Source organism: Cherax quadricarinatus, chromosome 58 (assembly GCF_038502225.1).
Source record: "Cherax quadricarinatus isolate ZL_2023a chromosome 58, ASM3850222v1, whole genome shotgun sequence".
Taxonomy (NCBI): Eukaryota; Metazoa; Arthropoda; class Malacostraca; order Decapoda; family Parastacidae; genus Cherax; species Cherax quadricarinatus.
The window spans coordinates 6,204,287-6,219,629 of NC_091349.1; the positions used below are offsets into that span (position 1 = coordinate 6,204,287).

General features: G+C 43.8%; 1 protein-coding gene across 17 annotated transcripts in view; it reads right to left on the reverse strand.

The window, feature by feature from the left end:
• sif (still life) overlaps window positions 1-15,343 on the reverse strand; it is a 1,051,963-nt gene that overhangs the window by 742,547 nt on the left and 294,073 nt on the right. For 14 of the 17 annotated variants that reach the window (XM_070097567.1, XM_070097564.1, XM_070097575.1 and 11 more), the window contains exons 5-6: window positions 4,616-4,820; window positions 2,993-3,208 (exon numbers count right to left, since the gene is read on the reverse strand). In XM_070097567.1, the coding sequence (XP_069953668.1) occupies window positions 2,993-3,208; window positions 4,616-4,820 (421 nt within the window). The remainder of the gene's footprint in view (window positions 1-2,992; window positions 3,209-4,615; window positions 4,821-15,343) is intronic. The other 3 variants (XM_070097583.1, XM_070097569.1, XM_070097563.1) reach the window with 2 other exon arrangements.

Here is a 15,343-nt window from a genome sequence, read left to right on the forward strand (position 1 = left end):
GTTATTAAATCCTGGTGCTGACGATTGATTTATTACCGAATCACTGATATACACCTGGAGTATACCTGGAGAGGGTTCCGGGGGTCAATGCCCCCGCGGTTCGGTCTGAGACCAAGCCTCGTGGTGGATCAAGGTCTGATCAACCAGGCTGTTACTGCTGGTCGCAAGCAAACTGACGTACAAACTACAACCCGGTTGGTCAGGTACTGACTTTAGGTGCCTGTCCAGTGCCTTCTTGAAGACAGCCAGGGGTCTACTGGTAATCCCCCTTATGTATGCCGGGAGGCAGTTGAACAGTCTTGGGCCCCTGACACTCAGTGTACTCGTGGCGCCCCTGCTTTTCATTGAGGTAATGTTGCATCTTCTGCCGAGTCTTTTGCTTTCATAGGGAGCGATTTTCGTGTGCAAGTTTGGTACTAATCCCTCTAGGATTTTCCAAGTGTATATTATCATGTATCTCTCTCGCCTGCATTCCAGGGAATACAAATCAAGGACCTTCAACCGTTCCCAGTAATTTAGGTGCCCTATCGAACTTACATGTGCCGTGAAATTTCTTTGTACACTCTCCAGGTCAGCAATTTCGCCTGCCTTGAAGGGGGCAGTTAGTGTACAGCAGTATTCCAGCCTAGAGAGAACGAGCGATTTGAAGAGAATCATCATAGGCTTGGCGTCCCTAGTTCTGAAGGTTCTCCTTATCCATCCTATCATTTTCCTAGCAGATGCGTTATGTACATTGTTGTGGTCTATGAAGGCCTCTGGCATTATCACTCCCAGGTCCTTCACAATGTTTTCTCGCTCTATTGTATGGATAGAATTTGTTGTGTACCCTGTTACAGTTTTAATTTCCTCAAGTTTTCCAAATCTAAGTAGTTGAAATTTCTCTTCATTGAACTTCCTTTTGTTTTGAGTGACCCATTTGAAGATTTGGTTGATGTTCGCTTGGAGTCTTGCAGTGTCTTCGGTGGAGGTCACTGTCATGGCAACTCGGGTGTCATCCGCAAAGGAAGACAGGGAGCTACGGCTTACATTTCTGTCTGTCAGACATGAGGATGAGGAATAGGATGGGAGTGAGTACTGTGCCTTGTGGAACAGTGCTTTTCACTGTAGCTGTCTCGGACTTTACTGTTTACTATTACTCTTTGTGTTCTGTTTATCAGGAAATTATCGATCCATCTACCAACTTTTCCTGTCATTCCTTACTCCCGCATTTTGTGCGCTATTACACGGTGGTCACACTTGTCGAAGGCTTTTGCAAAGTCTGTGTATACTACATCTACATTTTGTTTATCCTCAATAGTATTCAGGACCTTGTCATAGTAGTCCATTAGCTGGGACAAGCAGGAGCGACCTGCTCTAAACTCGTGTTGCCCTGGGTTGTGTAACTGATGGGTATCTAGGTGGTTCAAAATCTTGCTTCTTAGAACCCTCTCAAAGATTTTTATATGGGATGTTTGTACTATCGGTCTGTAGTTCTTTGCAATTGCTTTATTGCCACCTTTGTAAAGGGGGGCTATATCTGTTGTTTTTAGTGAGTGTGGGACGACCCCTGTGTCCATGCTCCCTCTCCACAGAATGCTGAAGGCACGTCACAAAGACTTCTTGTTGTTCCTGATGAACACGGAGTTCCATGAGGCTGGGCCAGGGTGCATGGGCATGTCATTTATTGCCTTTTCAAAGTCTTGTGGTGTTAGGACAATATCAGAGATTTTTGAGATGACCAAATTCTGGGTCTCGTTCATAAAGAATTCATTTGGACTGTCGACCCTTAGTCTGGGTAACAGCTCACTGAACACTAAGTTGTATTGAGGCTTTAATATCTCACTTATTTCTTGACTGTCATCTGTGTATGTCCCATCTCGCCTAAGCAGGGGCCCAATACTGGATGTTATTTTTCCCTTAGATTTGGCATAATCGAAGAAGTATTTTTTTTTTCAATTTCCTTTATGGCTTTTAATTCTTCCTGCGATTCTTGTCTCCTGTAAAGTTCCTTTATCTTAATTATGATATTTGCTATTTCATTGACCAGTGCCTCCCTTCGTATTTCAGATATAATGGCCCATCTCAGCAACTCTGTGATTCTTCGTCTTCGTCTGTATATGAAGCGTTTCTTTCTCTTTCAAGTTTACATCTTCTCTTTCTTTTTCTTAATGGAATGTGCCTTGAGCAGATCTCAAGAACCACAGAGTTATTTTTTTCTAAGCAAAGGTTCGGATCCGTGTTGTTTATGATACTTTCCCAGTTTGTTTCACTTAGGACATGGTTGACTTGTTCCCACTGTATGTTTTTGTTATTGACGTTGAATTTTGTGAAGGCATCATCATGACTGATCACATTTTGCTGGTCAGGAGCCCTGTTCATACATGTCTGTACTCTGTTATGTCCTGATCTGAATGTATTGTCTTTGATACAGTTATACTACGTATCAGATCGTCGTTGTTAGTGAAGATGAGGTCCAGCGTATTTTCTAGTCTCAGGCTCAAATATTTGCTGGTTTAAGGTGAATTTTGTGCAGAGGTTTAATATCTCGTGCGTGCGTGAATTTTCATTTGAGTTGCCTCCTAGGGTGATCTCTGCTAACATGTTATTTGCTACACTCCTCCATTTTAGGTGTCTCAAGTTGAAATCTCCCAGTAGCAAGATGTTTGGGGCTGGAGTTGGGAGATTTTTTCCAGACACTTCAATAAATGTTCTAAGATTTCTAGTATATATATATATATATATATATATATATATATATATATATATATATATATATATATATATATATATATATATATATATATATATATATGAGAGAGAGAGAGAGAGAGAGAAAAAATTAAGCATATGCAATATAAGGGAGAGAATGAAATCAAATTTGATACCTGGAAATAAGGTAGAATAAAACTGACATTCAAGATAAAAATAACACACGTTCAAAAATAAAGTTGTTAGTAAAAAATCCACCACCAGTTTTGTGTTAGACAAACAGCTAACAAACAGAAACACAAACTTTTTTCCAAATGAAGGTTATCATAGAGTTCAGGAGGCGAGTGAGAGGCTGCCCGGAGGGTGACCTGCTGCTGCCTCCTCACTTGATCGTACCCTTGTTGTTCTATAATGCCATTTTCTGTTTTATTCCCATTTCCATTCATTTCTTTCTCTACTGTTTCACGTGAGTTATGTTTGCACTTGCAAAATATGCTATTTTCAACTTGTCCACTGTCTTCTGCAAGGAAATATTATTTTATGCAGAGATGGTAGAAAAGCACGCAAAATATATCATGCTTATGGTGCTAAAACGTACCATAAGCAAGAAAAACACAGCAAGCATTCGTCTTTTTTTATGGCGGTGGGAAAAAAAAGAAGTTACATTTTTGGCATTATTTTTTTTCCAGTTAGTCAACTTTCAAGGAAACTATAAGGTTCAAAATACAAATAAAATGATAAAAGCAGTGAAAACATGGTTTACATAAAGCCATTTTATTACTAAACTTATGTACAGAACATATGGTGTAAAACTTCTGCTTAAGCAAAATATTAGGTGAACAGTAATTATACACAGGTTTATATGAATGTGCAGAGGGATATTACATTCTACAGTATATAACTGGAACACTGATCAAAAAAAGGTAGAGACAATCTAGATATATAGAATGACATGGAACAAGTGCAAAAGATTGGATCATTATCATAATGTTATGGTAGTCAGCACCTGTACTTCTAGCTACACACAATAATATGAAATTATCGACCTCTTTCCTCGGGCACAAACATTTAATGATGTTCCAAGCCAGTGAAATTTTCTTTATATTTAAATTGGGTATTCAGATGAGAGCCTCTAAAATTATGACTGTATGACCCGTTTTAAAATACACTGAAGGTGATAATAACGAAGATTGGGATGAACACTTAACATCAAAATGACTAAAGACTGCAGGATATGACACAAAGGTTTTCATCGTCTTACAACTAGACATTAATACCATTACCTTATTTTACTAAGGTAAGAACCCAAGTTTTAACTCTGTTCACTGTTTTTGTGGATAAGTTAAGTTCTTAGGCTGGCTAACACTGAGTAAGGGGGGGGACTTGGCCATTACTAAGGAATAAACGACTGGCATAAACAATTGTGTAGTAATATAAATTCCGATTTCCAAGCATTAGTTTACTAATCTGACTGATGGCAGGGGGAGAAAAAATCGGGAAGCGCTGTAAAAATTTCTTGAAGCGAGAAAATAAGTTACTGAAGAGAATCTTTCTTTTCAGAAGCATGATGAAGGGACGCTTGAGGAAGCCAAATGTGGGAAGGAAGTAACTCCTGTTGGATACGAAGTCATCTCCAAGTTTTCTTAAATACTGAGTCAACGGGACACCTTGAAATTAAGCTAAAACGTGTCAAAGAACTTCGGCGTGATCTCTGATTGCTTCCACCGGATTGGGTTATGTTTCTATAAACGCCGTCATAAACGCTAATGCGCGAAATTTTGTCATTCTCTTAAGGGGAGGAACAAAGCCTTTGCGTGTCTCACTGCACACTTCAGAATTTTAATGTTCATAAAAAAAAACTGTACTCTCCGACTCACATAATTACATCAGTAAACTAGAGTCTGTAGAAAAATGTGACTGTGCTCACCTCTGTATCTAGGGTCCTGTGCACGGAGTCTAGCATACTGCTCAGCCGTCATGCACGTACACTGAGGTTCTCTAGTACGGCTGGGAGAGGCTGGGGTTGACACAGGCTTCCTACGGCCCTTGGTCTTACCCCCACCACCTCTCACTGGCTCCAACTTGAGCGAATACGAGGAGGACGCCTTCCGCGAGAACTTGAAGGAAGGTGACTGCAAGAAAGAGACGATAATGTAGCATACCGTTCATGTTATAAAATGTTAGATAAAAAGTAGTTGAAATGGCATATGTCAGCAGAGTGTGAAGGAAAGATATAATATGGTTAATGGGGTTCAAACCTTACTGACTGCACAGGTGTCAGTAAGACAGGATCATAACCTGTTTACCTTCAGTCATTATATATATATATATATATATATATATATATATATATATATATATATATATATATATATATATATATATATATATATATATATATATATATATATATATATATATATATATATATATATATATATATATATATATATATATATATATTAATACAATTTGTCTCTCTTTACATAAAATAAGAGATATGTAGAGTGGCTAATATACACTTATAAGATTAATCAAGGTGATAATACCACTAATGTTACCAAAAATGACCTCGTAAGGTGAGTACTCAAGAAGTAATACAAAAAAAATATAATTTGAACTGTATAATCATACCAAAATAAACTAAAATATAAAGATATTTACAAATTACAACACAAGCCTATATATATCAAATGTGTAACCAGAACCAGCCAAAGTCTATTGTAAAAACTTAGTTTTTTCTTAATATAGATCATCCTAGTCAGATTGACTTGTTGTGGAAGACTAGCGGGACGGTCTCGCAAACTCACTTGCTGAAAAAATATTTATTAATACGGGTAAATAAGATACGCACGAATGATTTTCTATGTGCAATCTATGGTAATTTATGAAGTAAAAGTTCTTTCCTGGGAGATGTAAACAATGAAAATGTTTAACCCTTGCACTGGCAAAAAATATTATTGGCAACTCGTCCAGTGTCTTCTGTAAGGAAATATTATTTTATGCAGATGGAAGAAAAGGGCGCAAAATATATGATGGTTATGGTGCTAGAAGAAGTTACAGGTAAGAACCCACATGGGGGGAGGTGGGGATAGATGGGGAATAGATGAGGGAGAGGAAAACCCAAACAAAAAGGAAAGGAACCGAGGTTAAGTTAGTACACAGTCAGGACGGCAGCCTGGTAAATAATATTTCCGCTAGACTAGAAGTAAGTTTATTTAGGTATGGGTACACATAAATACTGTTACATAAATTATCATACTTAGCAGCATGTGTAGATTTACTAAGTTAACCCAAAAAAGTCAGACAAAGTGACTTATTTCCAAGAAAAACTAACCCAACCCACACACTGCCCCTGAAGCCAATACTGAGGGACTGACCACCTCAAAACTACCACATGAAGACTGATAATGTTTCCTTTTGTCTCCAGTTTTACTCAATGCCAACTAGTAAAGAAACTTACTGTGTATGTGAACATTTCTCGCTAAAGATACTTCTAAGATACTACTCACTAAAGATACTTCTCACTGAAGATACTACTTGTGGGTACTCTATGCCATTATTATAGTGATAATGAAAATATTAATTCTCCACATATTACTGCTATTACCATATTCTATAAATAAATATTCATAAGATCATTTGCTGTATTTGATTAAAATTTAATATTAGTCTATTGTAAGCCTATCTATCTTTATTTTAATTCTAACATTCTTCAAATATATGCATGCATAAATTGATCTTAAACTCAATTTGTTATCAAACATCACAGTGACTGGGGCCACAGAATATATACCCTGAAAGGTGTATTTCTGCTCCTGGGGGATTTCAACTTAAGGCACCTAAAATGGAGGAATATAGCAAATAATATTGTTGCAGTAATAACACCAGGAGGCAGCTCTGATGAAAACTCACACTCACGCGAGCTTTTAAATCTCTGCACAAAATTCAATTTAAACCAGCAAATAATAGAGCCTACTAGACTGGAGAATACACTAGACCTCATCTTCACTAACAATGATGATCTGATAAGAAATGTCACCATATCAAAAACAATATACTCAGATCACAACATAATTGAGGTTAAGTCATGTATGCGCGGAGCCCCAGACCGACAAAATGAGATTATACACAAATAACCCGCACATAAAAGAGAGAGCTTACGACGACGTTTCGGTCCGACTTGGACCATTGGCAAAGTCAATGGTCCAAGTCGGACCGAAACGTCGTCGTAAGCTTCTCTCTTTTATGTGCGGGTTATTTATGTATCGTTCCAGTCACGGTATTGTGCCTTTTTGTTATTTATTAATGAGATTAGTCACGAGGGAGCATTCACCAAATTCAATTTCAATAACAAAAACATAAAGTGGGACCAAGTAAACCAAGTCCTAACCGATATAAGCTGGGAAGATATACTAAGCAACACAGACCCAAACTTATGCCTAGAACAGATTAACTCGGTGGCACTCGATGTATGCACAAGGCTTATTCCTCTAAGAAAAAGGAGTAGATGTAAAACAGAAAGAGACAGGCGCTCCCTTTACAGGCGACGGAAAAGAATAACAGAGCGGTTAAAAGAGGTCAATATATCTGAAATGCGTAGGGAGACACTGGTCAGAGAAATAGCAAGCATCGAACTTAAGCTAAAAGAATCCTTTAGGAGTCAGGAATCGCGGGAAGAACTAAAAGCCGTAAATGAAATCGAAAGAAACCCAAAGTATTTCTTCTCCTATGCCAAATCAAAATCGAGAACAACGTCCAGTATTGGGCCCCTACTTAAACAAGATGGGTCCTACACAGATGACAGCAAGGAAATGAGTGAGCTACTCAAGTCCCAATATGACTCAGTTTTTAGCAAGCCGCTAACCAGACTGAGAGTCGAAGATCAAAATGAATTTTTTATGAGAGAGCCACAAAATTTGATTAACACAAGCCTATCCGATGTTATCCTGACGCCAAATGACTTCGAACAGGCGATAAATGACATGCCCATGCACTCTGCCCCAGGGCCAGACTCATGGAACTGTGTTCATCAAGAACTGCAAGAAGCCCCTATCACGAGCCTTTTCCATCCTATGGAGAGGGAGCATGGACACGGGGGTCGTCCCACAGTTACTAAAAACAACAGACATAGCCCCACTCCACAAAGGGGGCAGTAAAGCAACAGCAAAGAACTACAGACCAATAGCACTAACATCCCATATCATAAAAATCTTTGAAAGGGTCCTAAGAAGCAAGATCACCACCCATCTAGAAACCCATCAGTTACACAACCCAGGGCAACATGGGTTTAGAACAGGTCGCTCCTGTCTGTCTCAACTATTGGATCACTACGACAAGGTCCTAAATGCACTAGAAGACAAAAAGAATGCAGATGTAATATATACAGACTTTGCAAAAGCCTTCGACAAGTGTGACCATGGCGTAATAGCGCACAAAATGCGTGCTAAAGGAATAACAGGAAAAGTCGGTCGATGGATCTATAATTTCCTCACTAACAGAACACAGAGAGTAGTCGTCAACAGAGTAAAGTCCGAGGCAGCTACGGTGAAAAGCTCTGTTCCACAAGGCACAGTACTCGCTCCCATCTTGTTCCTCATCCTCATATCCGACATAGACAAGGATGTCAGCCACAGTACCGTGTCTTCCTTTGCAGATGACACCCGAATCTGCATGACAGTGTCTTCCATTGCAGACACTGCAAAGCTCCAGGCGGACATCAACCAAATCTTTCAGTGGGCTGCAGAAAACAATATGAAGTTCAACGATGAGAAATTTCAATTACTCAGATATGGTAAACATGAGGAAATTAAATCTTCATCAGAGTACAAAACAAATTCTGGCCACAAAATAGAGCGAAACACCAACGTCAAAGACCTGGGAGTGATCATGTCGGAGGATCTCACCTTCAAGGACCATAACATTGTATCAATCGCATCTGCTAGAAAATGACAGGATGGATAATGAGAACCTTCAAAACTAGGGAGGCCAAGCCCATGATGACACTCTTCAGGTCACTTGTTCTATCTAGGCTGGAATATTGCTGCACACTAACAGCACCTTTCAAGGCAGGTGAAATTGCTGACCTAGAAAATGTACAGAGAACCTTCACGGCGCGCATAACGGAGATAAAACACCTCAATTACTGGGAGCGCTTGAGGTTTCTAAACCTGTATTCCCTGGAACGCAGGAGGGAGAGATACATGATTATATACACCTGGAAAATCCTAGAGGGACTAGTACCGAACTTGCACACGAAAATCACTCACTACGAAAGCAAAAGACTTGGCAGACGATGCAACATCCCCCCAATGAAAAGCAGGGGTGTCACTAGCACGTTAAGAGACCATACAATAAGTGTCAGGGGCCCGAGACTGTTCAACTGCCTCCCAGCACACATAAGGGGGATTACCAACAGACCCCTGGCAGTCTTCAAGCTGGCACTGGACAAGCACCTAAAGTCAGTTCCGGATCAGCCGGGCTGTGGCTCGTACGTTGGTTTGCGTGCAGCCAGCAGTAACAGCCTGGTTGATCAGGCTCTGATCCACCAGGAGGCCTGGTCACAGACCGGGCCGCGGGGGCGTTGACCCCCGGAACTCTCTCCAGGTAAACTCCAGGTAATATATATACACTGAGTTTACTTGAATCCCTATTTAAAGGATAAAAATATTCTTGACTGGTGGTGAAAAGATTCTGAAGTCTTAAGGACCCTCGTGGAGTTGATAGGCTTGAAACTCTTGTTGACGTGATAGGTGTATTTCTCTCGGTGTGTATATATAGAGTTTAATTCTTATTTTAGGTGGTGAACTGGTGACATGCAGCCTCAAGTCTTCTGCGGCTGTTCATAAATCGTTATTCATAAGAACATAAGAACATAAGAAAGGAACACTGCAAGAGGCCTGTTGGCCCATACTAGGCAGGTCCTTTACAATTCATCCCACTAACAAAACATTTGCCCAACCCAATTTTCAATGCCACCCAAGAAATAAGCTCTGATGTGAAAGTCCCACTCAAATCCAACCCCTCCCACTCATGTACTTATCCAACCTAAATTTGAAACTACCCAAAGTCCCAGCCTCAATAACCCAACTAGGTAGACTGTTCCACTCATCTACTACCCTATTTCCAAACCAATACTTTCCTATGTCCTTTCTAAATCTAAACTTATCTAATTTAAATCCATTACTGCGGGTTCTCTCTTGGAGAGACATCCTCAATACCTTATTAATATCCCCTTTATTAATACCTATCTTCCACTTATACACTTCGATCAGGTCTCCCCTCATTCTTCGTCTAACAAGTGAATGTAACTTAAGAGTCTTCAATCTTTCTTCATAAAGAAGATTTCTAATGCTATGTATTAATTTAATCATCCTACGCTGAATGTTTTCTAACGAATTTATGTCCATTCTGTAATATGGAGACCAGAATTGAGCTGCATAATCTAGGTGAGGCCTTACTAATGATGTATAAAGCTGCAGTATGACCTCTGGACTTCTGTTGCTTACACTTCTTGATATAAATCCCAGTAATCTATTTGCCTTATTACGTACGCTTAGGCATTGCTGTCTTGGTTTAAGGTTGCTGCTTACCATAACCCCCAAGTCCTTTTCGCAATCTGTATGGCTAAGTTCTACATTTGTGTTGCACCTCTTACCTTAAAGTTCATGCTGTAGTTTCAATTTACCGTATAAATTCGCACGCTTAGCATATCTCTGTATTAAAATATATTGAATTTGTTAAATGAAATGTCATATTTTTTGTTTCAAAGGTGAGGATAAGGTAACAAGCCTTTTCTTAATTCAATAATAAATAACTTACTCAGGATTCTGATAGAAAGATACAAGAATACTGTATGTTATGTATACCTGGTGGCCACCACCTGCCTCATTCATCACTTGCTCACTGTCAGGCCACAACATGCTGCCACGGGTATGGGAGCGAGTTAAAGGGGGTGTACCTATGAACTGTGCCCAGAATTTGGCAACTGCCAGTAAAGGAGATGACTACCTACTGTCTTCCTCCATTCTATATTTTTCTGAGAGCGAGGGAGTGAGATGGAAGGAAGGGCAGCTTGGTCACATTACAAAACATAGTGTGTATGTTGTGCCAAATAGGTATAACTTACAGTTTTGGCTTAAATAGCAACGCTCTTCTTGCCGAATAAGGCACACGAAAATTTGTATATGCAATAATTTCGCAAAAAATCATTCTGAACTTAACGAAAAATATATATTTCATTGTCTTTGTTTATTGTTAAATTATTGTATATAAAATATATTTAGCTGGATTAGGCTAAATTAAATTGCGTTTGTTATAATAAGGTTAGGTAAGTTTTCTAAGGTTCTTTTGGTACAAAATTATTTGTAGGTGAATGGTTCAGAGAACCAACATGTTGATAAATTAGACACATGTGCAACTCTTGGGTATCTTTATTGAGGAAACGTTTCGCCACACAGTGGCTTCATCAGTCCATACGTAGAAGAAACTTGAAGAACAGGAGGATAATGAGGTAATCAGTCCCTCAACCTTGAGTCGATGTGTTCAGTCCATCAATCTTGAATAGAATACGGCATATGTGCGGAGAAGCCGCTTATAAACCGTATGGCACTACATGTATACCTACAACACATAAATTATATTTTAATGTTTGTCAACGGAGTGATGTTTTAGTTACCAACTAATTATGTTTGTTACCAGAACACAAACTTGTTGACAATACATTACCACTGTAAACTGCTTACTTACCATTATATTGGAGCCTAGTCCCTGGACCCATTATGTGCCTCTGTAATTTTTGACTACCACCCACAGGGTAGGTGACCCTGTGGCCTGGCTGGTGAAGCTCTCCCTTCACACACGGAGGGCCCGGGTTCGATTCCCGGCTGGGTAGAAACATTTCGACGTGTTTCTTTACACCTGTTCACCTAGCACGAAGTAGGTACCTGGGTGCTAGTGCACTGGTGTGGGTGGCATCCTGGGGGGACAAGACTGAGGACCACAATAGAAATAAGACAGTCCTCGATGACGCACTGACTTTCTTGGGTTATCCTGGGTGGCTAACCCTCCCTACCCTGGGTTATCCTGGGTGGCTAACCCTCCCTACCCTGGGTTATCCTGGGTGGCTAACCCTCCCTACCCTGGGTTATCCTGGGTGGCTAACCCTCCCTACCCTGGGTTATCCTGGGTGGCTAACCCTCCCTACCCTGGGTTATCCTGGGTGGCTAACCCTCCCTACCCTGGGTTATCCTGGGTGGCTAACCCTCCCTACCCTGGGTTATCCTGGGTGGCTAACCCTCCCTACCCTGGGTTATCCTGGGTGGCTAACCCTCCCTACCCTGGGTTATCCTGGGTGGCTAACCCTCCCTGCCCTGGGTTATCCTGGGTGGCTAACCCTCCCTACCCTGGGTTATCCTGGGTGGCTAACCCTCCCTACCCTGGATTATCCTGGGTGGCTAACCCTCCCTACCCTGGGTTATCCTGGGTGGCTAACCCTCCCTACCCTGGGTTATCCTGGGTGGCTAACCCTCCCTACCCTGGGTTATCCTGGGTGGCTAACCCTCCCTACCCTGGGTTATCCCGGGTGGCTAACCCTCCCTACCCTGGGTTATCCTGGGAGGCTAACCCTCCCTACCCTGGGTTATCTTGGGTGGCTAACCCTCCCTACCCTGCGTTATCCTGGGTGGCTAACCCTCCCTACCCTGGGTTATCCTGGGTGGATAACCCTCCCTACCCTGGGTTATCCTGGGTGGATAACCCTCCCTACCCTGGGTTATCCTGGGTGGCTAACCCTCCCTAAACTGGGTTATCCTGGGTAGCTAACCCTCCCTACCCTGGGTTATCCAGGATGGCTAACCCTCCATACCCTGGGTTATCCTGGGTGGCTAACCCTCCTTACCCTGGGTTATCCTGGGTGGCTAACCCTCCCTACCCTGGGTTATCCTGGGTGGCTAATCCTCCCTACCCTGGGTTATCCTGAGTGGCTAACCCTCCATACACTGGGTTATCCTGGGTGGCTAATCCTCCCTACCCCGGGTTATCCTGGATGGCTAACCCTCCCTACCCTGGGTTATCATGCGTGGCTAACCCTCCCTACTCTGGGTTATCCTGGGTGGCTAACCCTCCCTATCCTGGGTTATCCTGGGTGGCTAACCCTCCCTACCCTGGGTAATCCTGGGTGGCTAACCCTCCCTACCCTGGTTTATCCTGGGTGGCTAACCTTCCATACCCCGGGTTATCCTGAATGGCTAACCATCCCTACCCTGGGTTATCCTGGGTGGCTAACCCTCCCTACACTGGGTTATCATGGGTGGCTAACCCTCCCTACCCTGGGTTATCCTGGGTGGCTAACCCTCCCTACCCTGGGTTATCCTGGGTGGTTAAACCTTCCTACCCTGGGTTATCCTGGGTGTCTAACCCTCTCTACCCTGGGTTATCCTGGGTTATACTGGGTGGCTAACCCTCCCTACACTGGGTTATCCTGGGTGGCTAACCCTCCCTACCCTGGGTTATCCTGGCTTTCTAACCCTCCCTACACTGGGTTATACTGGGTGGCTAACCCTCCCTACCCTGGGTTATCCTGGGTGGCTAACCATCCCTACCCTGGGTTATCCTGGATGGCTAACCCTCCCTACCCTGGGTTATCCTGGCTTTCTAACCCTCCCTACACTGGGTTATACTGGGTGGCTAACCCTCCCTACCCTGGGTTATCCTGGGTGGCTAACCCTCCCTGCCCTGGGTTATCCTGGGTAGCTAACCTTCCCTACCCTGGGTTATCCTGGATGGCTAATCCTCCCTACCCTGGGCTATCCTGGGTGGCTAACCCTCCCTACCCTGGGTTATCCTGGGTGGCTAACCCTCCCTACCCAGGGTTATCCTGGGTGGCTAACCCTCCCTACCCTGGGTTATCCTGGGTGGCTAACCCTCCCTACCCTGGGTTATCCTGGATGGCTAACCCTTCCTACCCTGGGTTATCCTGGGTTGCTAACCCTCCCTACCCTGGGTTATCCTGGGTGGATAACCCTCCCTACCCAGGGTTATCCTGCGTTACTAACCCTCCCTACCCTGGGTTATCCTGGGTGGCTAACCATCCCTACCCTGGGTTATCCTGGATGGCTAACCCTCCCTACCCTGGGTTATCCTGGCTTTCTAACCCTCCCTACACTGGGTTATACTGGGTGGCTAACCCTCCCTACCCTGGGTTATCCTGGGTGGCTAACCCTCCCTACCCAGGGTTATCCTGGGTGGCTAACCCTCCCTACCCTGGGTTATCCTGGGTGGCTAACCCTCCCTACCCTGGGTTATCCTGGATGGCTAACCCTTCCTACCCTGGGTTATCCTGGGTTGCTAACCCTCCCTACCCTGGGTTATCCTGGGTGGATAACCCTCCCTACCCAGGGTTATCCTGGGTGGCTAACCCTCCCTACCCTGGGTTATCCTGGGTGGCTAACCCTCCCTACCCTGGGTTATCCTGGGTGGCTAACCCTCCCTACCCTGGGTTATCCTGGGTGCCTAACCCTCCCTACCCTGGGTTATCCTGGGTGGCTAACCCTCACTACCCTGGGTTATCCTGGGTGGCTAACCTTCCCTACCCCGGGTTATCCTGAATGGCTATCCATCCCTACCCTGGGTTATCCTGGGTGGCTAACCCTCCCTACCCTGGGTTATCCTGGGTGGCTAACCCTCACTACCCTGCGTTATCCTGGGTGGATAACCCTCCCTACCCTGGGTTATCCTGAATGGCTAACCCTCCCTACCCTGGGTTATCCTGGGTGGCTAACCCTCCCTACCCTGGGTTATCCTGAATGGCTAACCATCCCTATCCTGGGTTATCCTGGGTGGCTAACCCTACCTTCCCCGGGTTATCCTGAATGGCTAACCATCCCTACCCTGGGTAATCCTGGGTGGCTAAGCCTCCCTACCCTGGGTTATCCTGAACGGCTAACTATCCCTACCCTGGGTTATCCTGGGTTGCTAACCCTACCTACACTGGGTTATCCTGGGTGGCTAACCCTCCCTACCCCGGGTTATCCTGAATGGCTAACCATCCCTACCCTGGGTTATCCTTGGTGGCTAACCCTCCCTACCCTGGGTTATCCTGAATGGCTAACCATCCCTACCCTGGGTTACTAACCCTCCCTACCCCGGGTTATCCTGAATGGCTAACCATCCCTACCCTGGATTATCCAGGGTGGCTAACCCTCCCTACACTGGGTTATCCTGGGTGGCTAACCCTCCCTACCCCGGGTTATCCTGAATGGCTAACCATCCCTACCCTGGGTTATCCTTGGTGGCTAACCCTCCCTACCCTGGGTTATCCTGAATGGCTAACCATCCCTACCCTGGGTTACTAACCCTCCCTACCCCGGGTTATCCTGAATGGCTAACCATCCCTACCCTGGATTATCCAGGGTGGCTAACCCTCCCTACCCTGGGTTATCCTGGGTGGCTAACCTTCTCTACCCTAGGTTATCCTGGGTTGCTAACCCTTCCTACCCTGCGTTATCCTGGGTGGCTAACCCTCCCTACCCTGGGTTATCCTGGGTGGCTAACCCTCCCTACCCTGGGTTATCCTGGGTGGCTAACCCTCCCTACCCTGGGTTATCCTGGGAGGCTAACCCTCCCTAACCTGGGTTATCCTGGGTGGATAACCTTC